The sequence below is a fragment of the Monodelphis domestica genome, chromosome 7 (genome assembly GCF_027887165.1).
Source record: "Monodelphis domestica isolate mMonDom1 chromosome 7, mMonDom1.pri, whole genome shotgun sequence".
Classification (NCBI taxonomy): domain Eukaryota; kingdom Metazoa; phylum Chordata; class Mammalia; order Didelphimorphia; family Didelphidae; genus Monodelphis; species Monodelphis domestica.
Genome location: NC_077233.1, coordinates 58,330,944 through 58,346,977, shown reverse-complemented (window position 1 = coordinate 58,346,977; position 16,034 = coordinate 58,330,944). Strand labels below are relative to the sequence as shown.

General features: G+C 39.1%; 1 protein-coding gene across 1 annotated transcript in view; it reads right to left on the bottom strand.

Annotated features, from left to right (window-relative positions):
- GRIP2 (glutamate receptor interacting protein 2) overlaps positions 1-16,034 on the bottom strand; it is a gene marked incomplete at its 5' end in the record, with an annotated part of 140,320 nt that overhangs the window by 42,552 nt on the left and 81,734 nt on the right. Inside the window, 1 exon segment of the mRNA XM_056806266.1 lies at positions 10,966-11,089. Coding sequence (XP_056662244.1) covers positions 10,966-11,089 — 124 coding nt within the window.

The window sequence follows — 16,034 nt, the reverse complement described above, 5'->3', positions numbered from 1 at the left end:
GCCAAATTTGAGATAGTTCTTGCCTTTCTCCCTCTCCCTCCTCATCCCTCCACCTCAGCATGGACTCCCTTCTACTTAGCTTAATCATACCCATTTTTCAAGGGCTATCATAAAGTATCCATATCTCCATGATGACTTCCCCTGACTATTCCAGACCTCATGTAAAACTATATATGTATATTATAATCTCTAGCAGACAACTTATCAAACAGTCAAATAAATGCCTTTATATTGTTTCATATCTATGAGATGTATTTGACGAATTGTGAGTCTGAACTACCTAAGGACTGGGTTGTTCATTTTTTTCTGAACCAGAGAGTGTCTAGTACATTGCAACCATATCATTTGCTCTTTACATTTCTGATGTTGATAATTTGGTTTTCTTCTCTCTTTTAAAAAATCATAGTAACCAATGGTTTATCTTTTTTTGTTGTTTTTCCCCCACAAAACCAACTCTAAGGTTTTTAAAAAACATATTTCAATGATTTTCTTACATTCACTTTTATTTATATGGGAACTTTATTGTATCAAACAAACAATTTTTTTAAAAAGGACATTTGCCAAAACTGAGCATTTCCTTCACTGGCCACATCATCTGTTAGGTGGACAAAGACCTAACTGCTCTGTTTCTTGACCATTCCCTATTTTCTCTGATAAAGCTAATTAGTCTTTGAGCAATGAGTGGTGAACTTACACTTGAAAGATCACAGACTTTAGAAAGCACACCTAGGAGAGATTGTAATATATATATATATATATATATATATATATATATATATATATATATATATATATACACAAGACCATTGTATGCTACAGCTTAGAAATCATCACCTTTCACTCCCTCATTTTACAGACCAGGACACTGATGCCCAGAAGAGGGGGAGCTAAATGGCTCAAAGTTACAAGATTAGTTAGAGGAAGCATTGGGCTTGGAGAACCAAGGTCTCCAGACTCAGTGAACCATAATATTCTTCCTACAATTGTGCAAAGAGTTCTAATTTTAGAAATGGAGGCAGAAAATGGTCTATCAAATCCTAGGTCTGCCCCAGGTGTTAACCACATGACACTGAGTAAGCCTCCATTCCCACCTCTGGGAAATAAGGATGGACCAGATAATATTTCTCTCTTATTTCTGGTCCCTTTTAGACCTGCATCCTGTGATCTACTGTCCCATTTGATTTCCCTTATCACCAAATCTTTCTCTCTTAGGGGCTGTTTCAGAACCATTCAATAATTCCTTCTCTTCCCAATATCCTTAACATGCAGAATCATAACTTTTTGGATTGTCCAGGGATCATTTGATCACTTAGCCCAAGCCACTCCAATTCTCTCTACGACGACTGACATCTAGCCTTTGTTTGAAGTTCTTACATGATGGCACCCTTTTCTCCACCCCTTTTCCAAGGCAGTCCACTCTGTTTTGGCATGGTGCTAATTATTAGAAGGTGTTTGGTGACATCCAGCCTAAATTAGTCTCTTTAGTTTTCACCTATGGCTCCTTATTCTGCCTTTGGAGGTCAAGCAGAACAAACCTAATGTCCCATTTGTGGTATACCTTTTAAATACATAAAGACAGATAGCACTTCTCTTTTCTGGGTTAAATATCCTCAGTTCCTTTAACCCATCCTCATATGGCAAGAACTTGAGATCCTTCACTATCTTGGCTGCCCTCTTCCAGATTTTCCACCACTTCATAATATGCTTCCTTAACTTTGGGGCTCTAGACTCAACACAAAATTCCAGATTTGGTCTGATCAGGACAGAATGAAGTAGGACTATGACATCTTGCTTCCTGGACATTATACCTCTTTTGAGGTTTCTAGAAGGCACCATAATGCACAGAGTGCTGGATGTTGAGTCAGCAAGATCTGAACTCAAAATTGGCTTCAGATACTAGATTGATGATCCCAGGCATGTCAGTTTACTCATCTATAAAATGCAGATAATAATAGTGTCAACCTGCCAGGGTTGCTCTGAGGCTCAAATAATAATTCATGTAAAGTTTTTGCAGTCTTTAAAACATTCTGTAAATATTATTATTATTAGTCATCATTGTTGCAGTATCATTATTGTCATTATCATCTTAATACAGTCTAAGATCCAACTTGCTTTCTTGACACATATTGCTCTATTTCTCACATTGAGCTTGAAGCTCAGGAAAATGCTTAGCATTATAGTTTTATGTATGATGCAGATTCTAGCTAATATAAGAGTATCCATGATCATTATAGAGGAAGTTGGAATGCTTTAGTTCCTGGGCTCCACAGTACACATAGTCTCACCTTGGTCAGTTTGGAGATTACATATTTGCAAAGACTTTATGAGCACAAAGAAAGAAAACAACATATCCTCTTGTGGCTGTCTCATGACCTACCATCTACCAAGAGCACTTCTTAAGATAATTTAGGGGCTTGATTCCTATTAAAATGTTGATCCACTGAGCAGGGATTAAGCTATTTTCATTGGCCAAACTTTTGTGAGTGAGTGTCAAGGACTTTTACCTGCAGTGGGTCTTAGAAGGAACTTGGAAGTCATCTTGGGACCACCACTAAGGTGTTAGGAGTTGGGCATGGAATAGGGAGATTGGGAATTCCCAGAGAAATTTTGCCAAATGTTCACTTAGATCCAGCTTAACCAAGATGGAAGCCTTTCACATAATTGACTCAAGTCATTGTTGAGGATACCACTGTCTTAGATAGAATTAAGCCATTTGGAAGTAGGAAGCTGGGTAAATCCTTTGAAGAAACAGAATATGATTACATAGGATGAGAGGAGAGTATACCATCTCCTTTGCCCCAAATTTCTTTTTGGGCCATAAAAGCCACTTCTTTTTGCAAGATACTAGAGTGGTTTACCATTTCTTTCTCATATGGTCATTTTGCATATGAAGAAACTGAGGCAAAAAGAGTTAAGCAACTTGTCCAGGGTCACACAGGTAGTATGTGTTTAAGGTTGAATTTGAAGTCAGGTCTTTCTGACTCCAGGTCCAGCACTCTATCCACTGTATCACCTAGCTTTTATCTCTAGAAGGTCCCTATTAATATATATTCTCTTGCTTGGGTGTGGAAGCCACTTAAGAAAATGGGCCATAAGTAGGATGCCTGGGAATCAGGGAATGGGTAAAGGAAACTAAAGTTCAATCCAATCCAATAAGAATTTATTAAATGCTTACCATGTCTGAGAGGACATTGTAATTGAGTTTGCAGATAGGCACTTAGCAGTGGCACAGTAGATATAGTCCTAGACTTGGAGTCAAAAAGACCTGAGCTCAAATCCAACCCTAGATACTGACTTAGCTGTGTGACCTTAGGCCAATCACTTAACTTCTGTCTGCCACAGTTATTCCCTATAAAATAGAATAATAATAGCACTTACCTACCAGAGTTATTGTAAGGACCAAACGAGAAAATATTTGTAAAAATATTAAGTACAGTTCCAGGCACATAGTAAGCACTATATAAAAGTTAGTTATCCAACAACCTCAGCCTTGGAGGATCCAACATTCTAGAGGGATAGGATACATGTAAAGAAAAGTAGCTTCAAGGAAATTTGAAGAAGAGAGAATGATAAACTGAGAGGATTAGGAAAGACTCTGAGCCTTAAGGGAAGATAAAAATTCTAAAATGTGGAGATGAGGACAAAGTACATTCCATAGGTAGGATTCAATTTTAGAGAAGGAACAGAGGCAGGAAATGGAACTCTGAATTCAGGGAATGGTTGGTAGGTCAATTTGGCTAGAACATAGGAAGGAAGGAAGGAAGGAAGGAAGGAAGGAAGGAAGGAAGGAGGAAAGGAAAGAGAGAGAGTAAGGGGGAGGGAGGGAGAGAAAGAAAGAAAGAAAGAAAGAAAGAAAGAAAGAAAGAAAGAAAGAAAGAAAGAAAGAAAGAAAGAAAGAAAGAAAGAAAGAAAGAAAGAAAGAAAGAAAGAAAGAAAGAAAGAAAGAAAGAAAGAAAGAAAGAAAGAAAGAAAGAAAGAAAGAAAGAAAGAAAGAAAGAAAGAAAGAAAGAAAGAAAGAAAGAAGAAGAAAGAAGGAAAGGAAGAAAGGAAGAAAGGAAGAAAGGAAGAAAGGAAGGAAAGAAGGAAAGAAGGAAAGAAGGAAAGAAGGAAAGAAGGAAAGGAAGAAAGGAAGAAGGAAAAAAAGAAAGAAGGAAAGAAGGAAAGAAGGAAAGAAAGAAAGAAAGAAAGAAAGAAAGAAAGAAAGAAAGAAAGAAAGAAAGAAAGCATTCAAAAAGCCTGGAATGGAGCCAGATTGTGGAAAATCCTCTCTGCCAGGAATTTGATTTATATACTAGAGGCAATAAGGAACCACTAAAGGTAAATTGCTTGTGCCTTAGGAAAACAATTTTGGAAACTGTAGGAAGGATGGAATAGAGAGGGGAAGACATTGGAAAGAGAGAGAGCAAGTTGGACGCTTTGGCAATAACTTAAGCAAGAAGTGATGAGGGCCAGAGTGTGAATGAAAGGAAGGGTGAGGGAGAGAGGAAGAGTGAGAAGAAAGGAGACAGAGACAGAGACAGAGAGAAAGAGATGGACAGAGAAGAGGAGAGGGAGAGAGACTGGTTTGGAGAGAGATAGAGGAGAGAGAAAATAAAAAGGAAAGAGAGAGAAGAGAAGAGAAGGTAGAATCTATAAGACTTGACAACTTATTGCAAATAGAGGGGTAGAGAAAGAGTGGGGTTTAAGAAGATATAGAGTACTACGAAAAATTTGGAAACTGAAATTGTATCTATTCTTTCAGGCCCAGTTCTAGTCATGCCTCTGACTCTTCCATCTATTAATCATCACTCCCTCCTCTGACTTTCTATAGCACCTGTTTGTACATTTATTTGGTCATTAACAGATCCTGTCCATATATACATTCATTTGACAGTTAGTACATCTTGCCCTCTCAGACATTTTTTCAACTATGTATGCCTTTATTTCAAAATAGGTTATTTTATTCTTATATGAAAAAATCTCTAAATTACTATTGATCAGAGAAATGCAAATTAAAACAACTTTGAGGAGCCACCTCACACTGATAAGATTGGCTAATATGATCTAAAAAGAAAATGACAAATGTTGGAGGGGATGTGGAAAAAAATGGGATACCAATGCATTGTTGGTGGAATTGTGAAATGATTTAACAATTCTGGAGAGCAATTTTTTCTATGCCCAAAGGGCTATGACATCATAAATAACTCTTTGACTCAGCAATACCACTAGCAGGTTTATGTCCCAAAGAAATTTTAAAAACGAAAAAGAACCTATATGTACAAAAATATTTATAGCAGCTCTTTTTTAGGTAGCAAAAACTGGAAATTGAAGGGGTGAACAAGTTGTGGTATGATGATGAAATACTATTGTGCTATAAGAAATGACAAGCAGGACAAATTCAGAAAAACCTGGAAAGACTTGCATGTAATGAAATGAGACGAAGTAGGAAAACATTGTACATAACAACAACAATAATGTACTATAATCAACTGTGAATGACATTATTAGCAATAAAATGGATCCAAGATAATTCCAAAGGACTTATCATGAAAAATGCTATCCATGTCCAGAGAAAGAACTGATGGCATATGAGTTCAGATTGAAGCACTATATTTTAATTTCTGTGTATGTGTGTGTCTCTGTGTGTGTGTTTGGTCGATGTTTTCTTTCACAACATGACTAATAAGTAAATAATATTTTGCGTGACTGTACATATATAACCTATACCAAATTGCTTCCCTTCTCAATGAGGAAGGAAGGAATGGAAGAAGGGAGAGAATTTGGAACTCAAAAATTTCTTTTAAAAATGTTAAAATTGTTTTTACATGTAACTGAAAAAATATTAAAGCCCAAACCAAATAGATCATATGTTCCTTGAAAGCAAGCAATCCTATCTTATAAAGCTTTAAAAGAAGTATATAGGGTTTTCAGGGTAATAGGGTATATTTAGCTCCCACAGGGTGCTTGACAAATATTAACTGTTTGAAGGAGTTTTCCAGTCACGATAAAACCCATTCTAAGGACCCTTTTAGCCCTGGCATTCTTTGCTTTGGGAGTCCACTCTCTGTTCTAATTCCTTGTTAGCTCTAACATACCTTATTCTAAGATCATTTCCAGGCCTGGAATTTCCTGTTCTAAGAGCACTCCTAGGTCTGAAATTCTATATTCTAATATCCTTTTTGGGTCTAACATACCCTACTGTAAAGCTCCTTTTAACTCTGACATTCTGTGTTCTAAGACCTCTCTTATAGTTGGCATTTGATGTTCTAGGATACTCTTGTTTTAAAGTTCTTCCTTGTCTTACAGCTTTAAAAAAAAGAAACCCTTACCCTCCATCTTAGATTCAATACTGTGTATTGGCTCCAAGGCAGAAGAGTGGTCAAGGCTAGGCAATGGGGGTCAAGTGACTTGCCCAGGGTCACACAGCTAGGAAGTGACTGAGACTAGATTTGAACCTAGGACCTCCTGTCTCTAGGTCTGGCTCTCAATCCACTGAGCTACCCAGCTGCTCCCTCTTTCAGCTTTAATAGACCCTATTATGAGATCATTTCCTGTCCTGGTATTATCTGTTCTAAGGGGTCCTCTTAGGTCTGATGTTGTATGTCCTGAGAGCCCTCCTATATCTTACAGATGCAGAGTGAAGTGAGTAGAACTAGGAGATGGCTTCCACCATATTGTCATATTGTACAAATGAATGATTTTCAAAGACTTAAGAACTCTAATAACATAATAATTAGTTATTCTTCTAGAGGATCTATCACAGAGAATGCTATCCCCTTCTTGAGAGAGAGGTGATGGAGAGTGAGACACAGATTTTTGAATATGGCTAATGTTGCTTTACTACGCTTATTGTTAAAAGGATTTTGTTTTTTCTTTACCTTTTCCCTCCAGAGGTTGAGATAAAAAAATACTAAAAATTTAAAAAATTGGAAAAATAAAATTCAATTAAGAATTTAATGATGGGCTTATATTAGATGATCTCGAAGGTCCTTTCCAAATCTAAATTTGCGAGATATGAGTTCTCTGTACCTCATTCTGCTCTTGGTTATATGGGTTATGGCTTCTTTTGAATTCTAGACATAATTTTGATCTGTAGGAAAGGAATATTTTCATAGTTTGTAAATTTGGAGCTTGAAGGGACTCCTGAGAGTGGCTCTTTCATTTTAAAGATGAGAAAATGGAGGCAAAGAGAAGGCAGTGACTTGTCCAGGGTCACACAGAAAATAAGCTGAGCTTCAATTGAGAGCTGAGATTCAAACCCAGGTCTTCTGCTGCCAGACTAGCTCTCTCTTTGCATTATATCAAAGTGACCTCTCAGATCCTCTTTCCAAAAAGGGCCAGTGAAGTGTCCTTTAGTTCTGCAGATTTCTGTCCATAGGAAAATGAAGGGTCTTGGAAATCTAGGTATGCTTCAAGTAAAAGGAAGCCAACTTGTTTCAGTGTCTGGAAAAACTTCCTACCATACAGGGATGGACTGCCTTGGAAAAAGGGATGGGGTGAGGGGAAGCGGTGGGATTCTTTACCACAGAACGTCCTCAAATAGCTGCTGGATGGATGTTTGTCTGGGGTATTGCAGATGAGATTCATGCTTGGGTTCGGAGTTGCACCAGGTGACCTTGGAGGTCTCTCTTTGTTCTCATCATTTCTTTGAGGCTGAAGATCTTTAAAAGCAGAAAATAGCCTGCAGTTCTACAATTATCCACTAGGTGTCAGCACTAGCATCGCTGTTCATCCCCAATTTTCTTATTCAAAAGTCATAAGGAAAATTCATTCAGAGGATGTTTCCCCATTAATGAATCATTTGTGGGGTTTTATAAAGCTAATGGAGGAGCCCATCTGGGCCCAAAGTGGTCAATTAACTCTGTGAAGTTTCATGGCTGACATTTTTCTTGCTCTTGCTATTTAGCTAGGCCAATTCCTATGATGGAACAAGAGGAAGCAACTAATGGATTTCTCCTGATTTTAGCATATCTGTGTTCCAGTTGCTCCCCAGTGAGAAGAGCATGGGATCAGGAGGCAGGAGCCCTGAGTTCTAGTCCCAGCTCTCCTCCAAGTGTGCCTTTATTCAGCTGGCTTCCTGGGACTCCGAACTTGGGAAAACTGATATTTGACTAAGGTTTGCCTCAGTGCTACTGATTAAGAGACTCCAAACAAGGTAGTAAAGGGAATGTGCCAACTACTGAAGGGAACAATATTGTCAATTCCTTTAGCCACAGTCACTTTCTTGTAGAAATAGGAATATGCTAATCATAGACCATTCATAATTTTTCATTAAAGCAAGTTTCCTAAGGATCTCTATTTGAAAGTAGGCACAGAACCAGAATTTTAGCATTGGAACAGATCTCAGTGGCCATACAAGTCCAACTCATAATGGAAAAAGAATTCTCCTACAACATAAATGACAAGGGGTCATCCCACTTTTTTTTCCAGAAGATCTATAAGGAAGGGGAAGCCATTACATTTCTAAATAGTCCACTCCCTACTTATTATGAATTTTTTTCTTTCAGCAAGGTGGGGCATGTAGGTGGCTCTCAGTGAGATCCAACCCTGGATTTGGGAAGTCCTACATTCAAATCTGGGCTTAGACACTTCTTAGCTGTGTGATGGACGCTGGGAGGAAGCAAGTCATGGTGAATAAATTAAATTAATGAAAAGGATCTATTAAGTATTTAGTGTGAATAGTGGAAAGAGGGTTGAATGTGAAATCAGAAAGCCCTTGGGTTGAATTCTGCCTTAAATACCTCCTAGTAGTGTGATCCTGGGCAAGTCATTTAAACTCAGTGGACTTTAGGTTCTTCATCTGTCAAATGGAGATGATAATAGCACTTACTTCCCTAGGATGTTGTGAGGCTCAAATGAGATAATGAATGTAAAACACTTTGCAAACTTGAAAGTGTTATATACATGCCAGTTATGATTATCATTGTCAATTGTTATTAATAACACAAACTATTTATTCATTTGTCTGTTTTTCTATTTATCTATCAATCTTTGTTTATATCAATCTTTCTATTTTCTATCTATCCATCCTTCTATCTGTCTGTGTCTGCCTGTCAGTCTATCCACCCATCTATCTGTCTGTCTCTGTCAGTCTATCCATCTATCCATTTATCAATCTATCTGTATATCTACCTATCTGTCAGTCTATCCACCCATCTATCTGTCTGTCTGTCTGTCTATCTATTGTTTAAAAATAAAAGGGGGGAAGTTTGTACCCCCGAAGGGAGGCTTGGACTTTTGGTATGGAGAGGGGAAAAGAGAGGATAACCCCCTTCTCAAAGCGGGGTTCAGGGGAGACAGATGTAACAGGTTGGCTCAGAGAGAGGAGAGGGGGTTGAAGATTTTCCCCCTTCTGCCTTTCCTCCTTAGCTAAAGATGCTCTCCCCAATTTGCTCTTGTCCCTCTTGTCCCCCCTCCACTACTTGAGACCAAAAGGTCTCCCCTTGATCCATTCACTCACACTCAGTTTGGGGAACAGATAACTTTTAATGGTAACTCAATCAGGTAATACAAAAGAATAATGGGCAGGGAAGAATGGGAAAAGGAAAGTGGGAAAAGGAGTCCCTGTCTCTAAGCCCTTTTCCTCCCTCCTCAAGTTTTGGGGGGAACTCGGGCCTTGGCAGCCTGAGCCCCCTGAGAGAAAGTCAGGTTGACTCACCCCTGGGCAACAGGAGCTGAGGTAAAGTATGCTCAGGTTTCTCTTCAGAAGTCCCTTCAACTGGGAAATGTTGGGGGGAAAAGATTTCTAGTCATCAGCAGGAAAAATGGGTAACCCTCAGGAGAAAGTCTTTATCCACCTTCTCTCTTGGATGTCTCAAGACGGAGAGACTCACTACTTTCTCTGCCAGAGACTACTCCTCCTTCCTGATTTCACTCCTGGGGCCCCTCCCCCGTCGAGGTGATAAATTTCACATATTCTTCACTCTGGCACTTTTATCTCTAGTGCCAGCCTCTGTCACACTATCTATCCATCTGTCTATCTATATATCTGTCTGTCTGTCTGTGTCAGTTTATCCTTCTGTCCATTTATCAATCTATTGGTCTGTCTATCTGTCTGTCTATCTGTCTATCGATCGATCTATCTATCTATCTATCTATCTATCTATCTATCTATCTATCTATCTATCTATCTATCTATCTATCTGTTTGTCTGTCTGTCTGTGTGTCTATCTATCTAATCTGTCTGTCTGTCTGTCTGTCTGTCTGTCTATCTATCTATCTATCTATCTATCTATCTATCTATCTATCTATCTATCTATCTATCTATCTGTTTGTCTGTCTGTGTGTCTATCTATCTAATCTGTCTGTCTTTCTATCTATCTATCTATCTATCTATCTATCTATCTATCTATCTATCTATCTATCTATCTAACCTATTCTATTCTAGCTATCCATCATTAGCCACCAGGCTGGTGATGGCTTCATTCCCTGATCCCCCCACTACATTCCTGTTGAACTCGGACATTGTTTAAAAAGCAGTGATTCAGCTGTGTGGCAGCCATGCTGACTGCATGGAGTCCCAGGAATTGTGAATGGGGCTGTGGTCACTCCAACGAGAATGGTTTTTGCCACTCACACAAGTAAACCCAAATCAGAAAGGAACACAGCGACATGTGGCTGGGTAAGATAGCCCATTGAGCTGGTCCATTAACTCCTATATCTGGGACAGATGATGGAGAAGCAAATAGAATAGAGTCAAAAGAGGAGAGGGAGATGAATGGAATCTGAGAAATGATGCAGGACTTTCAACCCTCTCAAGTTACTCTTGGCCACGAATGCGGCACCAATATTGTTCTGGTGATGTGCCATGCATTTCTTTGTATTTCCAGAGCATACCACTATGCCTAGCACATAGTATTTAATAAATGCTTGACTGATTGTGACTCATGGAATTCTGTGACCTCCCATGATTCACCAAGGTTCGCAGGCAAGCCTAAGGGTAATAGAAAGAGGCATAGGGTATCTAAGTCAAAGGCTGTGTATTACCAGTAATGGCTTGTAAGAAATGGCATGCAAGGAACCATCAAAGACATGAATGGTGGCAAAAGAAGGTGGGCTGGTCATGTGTCCGAAGCTGAGACAGGACAGCTGGGCAGCCTGGGTGCTTCTCCTTTATCTGCAAAATTGTAAAAAGAATCAGAGAAAGGCCTTCAGCATTGGAGACAAGTCCTCTAGGAAGGATTTGGAGAAAGCTATTGGGAAAGTAGGGCAACATGGCACAGCGAACAGAGGGATAGGCTTGGTGTAAGGAAGACCTGGGTTCAAATCCCACCTCTGACACATATTGACTGGGTAATCATGAGCGAACCACTTAATCTTCAAGCCCAAGTTGCTCTCAAAAAAGGGTTACAGAAGTTGCTGATTTGCTTTGGTAGAGGGGATTTCCACACTTGGAGCCCCCTTACAAAGATAAAATTATAGGTCTGGAGCATCTTCTCTCTCTGAAAAAGGAGAAAAACATAGAGTCTAGTTGAACTGTGACTGTCTTCCAGTTCTCTCTCTCTCTCTCTCTCTCTCTCTCTCTCTCTCTCTCTCTCTCTCTCTCTCTCTCTCTCTCTCTCTCTCTCTCGTTCAGAAATACTTAGGGATTAAAATTTTTATATTTGCCAAGGCCTAAATATTTTGATATGGTCCCATGGAGATGCCATATCAACCAGGATCCCCTAACCTCTCTGATCAGATATACAGTCATGGGTCACTTGCCAGGCCTGGACTAGCCTTTTATTTTCTTTTCTGTCATCCTTCCACATAGATTCTGCCCCAAAGATCTGTTCTCTGATGATCCTCCTTTCTTATCCTCTCTACCCACTGCATTTCCCTCCTTCAATGTTTAATACTTGTTCCATCCATCTTCAATAAGGAATCCAAATTCCTTTTTCAGTTATAGGAGGAGGAAAAATGAGAAGAGCTACAGCTGATGCTGCCTGAACCTGGATCAGACTGAAACCCAGGTTTGAGAAAGAATATGTCTGGCAGAAATAAAAAATAAGACTTCTTTTCCCTGGTGGCCCAGCTGTTCCTCCACCAACGGAAAGGAGGCTTTATCTTAGGCATAGCTGTTCTTCACAAAATGGCCATCACAGATGTTGGTCAGACTTAACTTTTCTATATTCAGATTTAGCAAACTTATTTTTCAAAGGTCACCATAGAATGGGCTGAGATGTGGTAATGGCCTGGGATTAGTTAATGAAGGAGCAACCAGATAAATTAGCGGGAGGACTACTGACACTTTAGGGACATTTGTAGTCATGCATCTCCACTTCCACCTGGGCTATGGCCTTTTCTTGATCAGTTCTAAACCTCCCAGATATCTCCAGTCTTGTCACTATACGTATAGACTGCACCTCTCCCCTACTTTTATAATTCCTTAATTTGTCAGTCTTATTAGAATGTAAGCTCCTTATGGGCAGGCGATGTCTTTCTTTTTCCTTTTATTATTATATTAGTATCCAAAGTGCCTAGTATAGTGCCTGGCGCACAGTCAGCACTTAATAAATATTCTTTCTGTCTACCTATCTACCTACCTATCTATCTATCTATCTATCTATCTATCTATCTATCTATCTATCTACCTAACTACCTACCTACCTACCTATCTTTGTCTATCTATACCTATCTGTCTACATACTTACTAGTCTACCTACTTACCCGTCTGTCTGTCTGTCTATCTGTTTGTATCTCTATCTAATCTATCTATCCTACAGTGTAACACATAAAAGATCAGCATTGAAAAATGCTTTAGAGGTCATCTAGTCCAACCTATTTTGCCAAAGAAGAAACTCCTCAGACTGGTGTCTAAAACCCCTTTTATATTCTGGCTTCTACCTACCTCTCCAGTCTTACTTCACTTACATCATGTACTCCATATCCCAGCCAGAATCTCTCTCTCTCTCTCTCTCTCTCTCTCTCTCTCTCTCTCTCTCTCTCTCTCTCTCTCTCTCTCTCTCTCTCACACACACACACACACACACACACACACACACACACACATACACACACTCACTCTTCCTCTTCTTCTATCCTCCCAACTCTCTCTCCTCATCAATGCCTCTCAGAATCCTTCTTTTCCTTCAAGATTTAGCTCAGGCATCAACTCCTCTAACCAAGAAACTTTTCTGAGTCTTCTAGTTGTTAGTTCTCTCTGTCTGTCTATCTCCTGTTGATTTTTTAAATAATTAAATTTTTTATTAATTAAATTCTATAGAATTAAAATTAACTAAAAATTGAACTTTTAATTGCATCAAAACTAAAGAGCAGAGGAAGGGAAATTACTTGTCCAAGGTCCCAAACTAAGAAGCCTCAGAGACAGGATCAGGATCCAAGCTTCAGAATCCTGGGCCAGTACTCCTTCCACTGTAACACAGCTATCTTTTGGGAATCAGGATCACTAATTAAAGTAATTACATAATAGGAAGAAAAAACTGAATGTTGGATTTAGGAGTCAGAGGACTTGGTTTCAAATCGAGTCTCTGATACTACATGTGCAAAACTTGGAAAAGTGATTAACTTCTCAGAGCTTCAGCTTAATCATTTGTCAAATGAGGAACTTGGTCTAGATGGCCTCAGGCCCTTTGCCACACTAGATCTATGATCCTATGGAAATCTCCTTCTGATTGTAAGAGAACCATCCAACATCCCAGAATCCCTGGGTAACTCTGCTTGTCACTGCTTAGGGAAAAGAATCAAAGGATAAAAGAAGAGAGAAGGTTATAATAGTTGCCTTTTTTCTTTTCTCCTGTGGTCAATGTTTGTAGATTGTTAATTATCTATGAAAAGAATAGACATCTGGGTGTATGTTATTCGAAGGACTAGATGTGATTGAAACTTAGAAATTTATAATCCATGTGGAAATCAGAGACACCTAAAGGGCCTCTGTTCCACCCAGTCAACCCAGGAATTCTCTCTTCAATATTCTTTCAGAAGTGGAACAGAGGCACTCCACATGTGTCTGAATAGGCATTAGTGAAAGAATATTAATTCTGGAATCAAAGAACCTGAGTTCAAATCCCACCTCTGATACTTAATACCATTGTGACCTTGGACAAATCACATAATTTCTCCAGACCTTAATCTCCTCATCTTTAAAATGGAGTAGATAATCTCTGTGAGGTCCCTTTCAACTCTAAATGTATAATCTTATGACTTCCAATGACTAACTGCTTTTTGTTATTCAGTCTTTTCAGTCATGTCAGACTCTTCATGACCCCATTTTCTTGGCAAAGATACTGGAATGGTGTGTCATTTTCTTCTCCAGCTCATTTTACAGATGAAGAAATGGAGGCAAATAGGGTTAAATGACTTGCCCAGGGACACAGAGCTAGTAAAATATCTGAATCTGGATTTGAACTCAGCTCTTTCTGACTCCAGGTCTGGTGCTCCATATGCTATGGCATCATCTAGCCGCCATTTGCTAGAAAGAAAGCTCATTCCTTTGTGGGACAGCTGTCCTATTTAAGAAATACTTTCCTCTATTGAGATATTCTCTTTAATATGCCTTTCACATAGAGTTTCTTGTCCATTATATTTTCTTCTACAGCCTAAATAAACATCTCCAAGTCCTTCCAAGCAATCAATATTTCTTAAACACTTACCATAGGTTATCCCAGAGGAAGAGACTAAATATATGAGGATCTGCCAAAGAATTCAGGGAACCCTCAAGATCGGCAGCTCCCATTCCTAGGACTATTCCATAGTATCGTCATTGATATCCAAAGGAGACTTGCTTTTCTGGTCTATACACAATAAATATTTACCCCCATCTTCTTTTCTCTGATACTTGAATAGCTATTATCTGAAGACTGTTTACTAAAAGAAAGGAATGGGCTTGTGAGCAGCCAGATGGCCAGGTGGAGAGAAGCCCGTGTTTGGGGTTGGGCAGTCTTGAAGTCAAACCCTGCTTCAGACACTTATTAGTCAGGCATTTCCCTGGCTGTCCCCCATGCCTGGCAGACCCTCTCTCCTCATCTCTATCTCTTGGCTTGGCTGGCTTCTTTTGAGCCCCAGATAAAATCTCACCTTCCACAGCCTTTCCTAGTCCTCCATTGATTACTTCTGATTTATTTTGTTCATAGCTTGTTGATACCTAGCTGTCTCCATATTGTCTTCCCTATTATTTTGAGAGTTCTTTGAAGGTAGGCATTGCCATTTGCCTTTCTTTGTATCTTTAGTCCTTAGAACAGTGTCTAGCCATAGTCAGCACTGAATAAATGTTTATTTACTGATATTTATTGCTAAAATAAATGCTTATTGATGGATTATATAAACACTAGCTAGAAAGTACCTTAAGGATCCCCCAAATGAGATTCCTCATTTTGCATATGGAAGAACCTGAGGTCTGCAGAGAGATAGCAAATTTGTCCAACTTTATGCAGATGGTATCAAAATTGGGGATTTTAACCCATGATTTCTTTCTTTGGGGTATTAAAAATCATTAACACTTAATTGGCAGCATTTCCCTTTTCCTATGCCCCAACAGTTCAATCAGCAAAACTCAAAGAACATTCAAAAGAAAAAAGAGAGAAGTTTGAAGTGAACTAAACCATCCAAAGTATTTCTTTAGGGGACAGAACTAAGAATTTGCCTATTCACAGGAATCTCTTGAACCTTGCTTCAGTAGTTAGAGAGGGCATCTTGAGGGACAACCTTAATGAGTACCAGTCAAGTGGGGAAACATATATAAGTTTGAAACAAGTGGTCATTTGACTTCCCTAACAGCTATCCACTGAAAATATTCTAGTTGTTGCCTTAATTCCATACTCACAGAGCAAAGGCTGGTTTTTTTTTTTTTCCAGGTGATGGTCATGCCCATGAACACGGCATGCCAGGAATTGGGTATAATCTTATTTTATATTTTGTCAACATTTGCATTTTTGCCAAGAGCTCAGGCTGTTTGATGGATAATAGGCTTCAGGTACTCACAATGTCCCAATAGGATAGAATCTGTTGTAGCTGATGAAAAAATGAGTCCCAACCAAAATCCAGGACTTTCTCCATTAAGTCAACTCATCTCAAAGAGTGAAACACACCTGGGTTCATATACTTTTAGGATCAAAGTT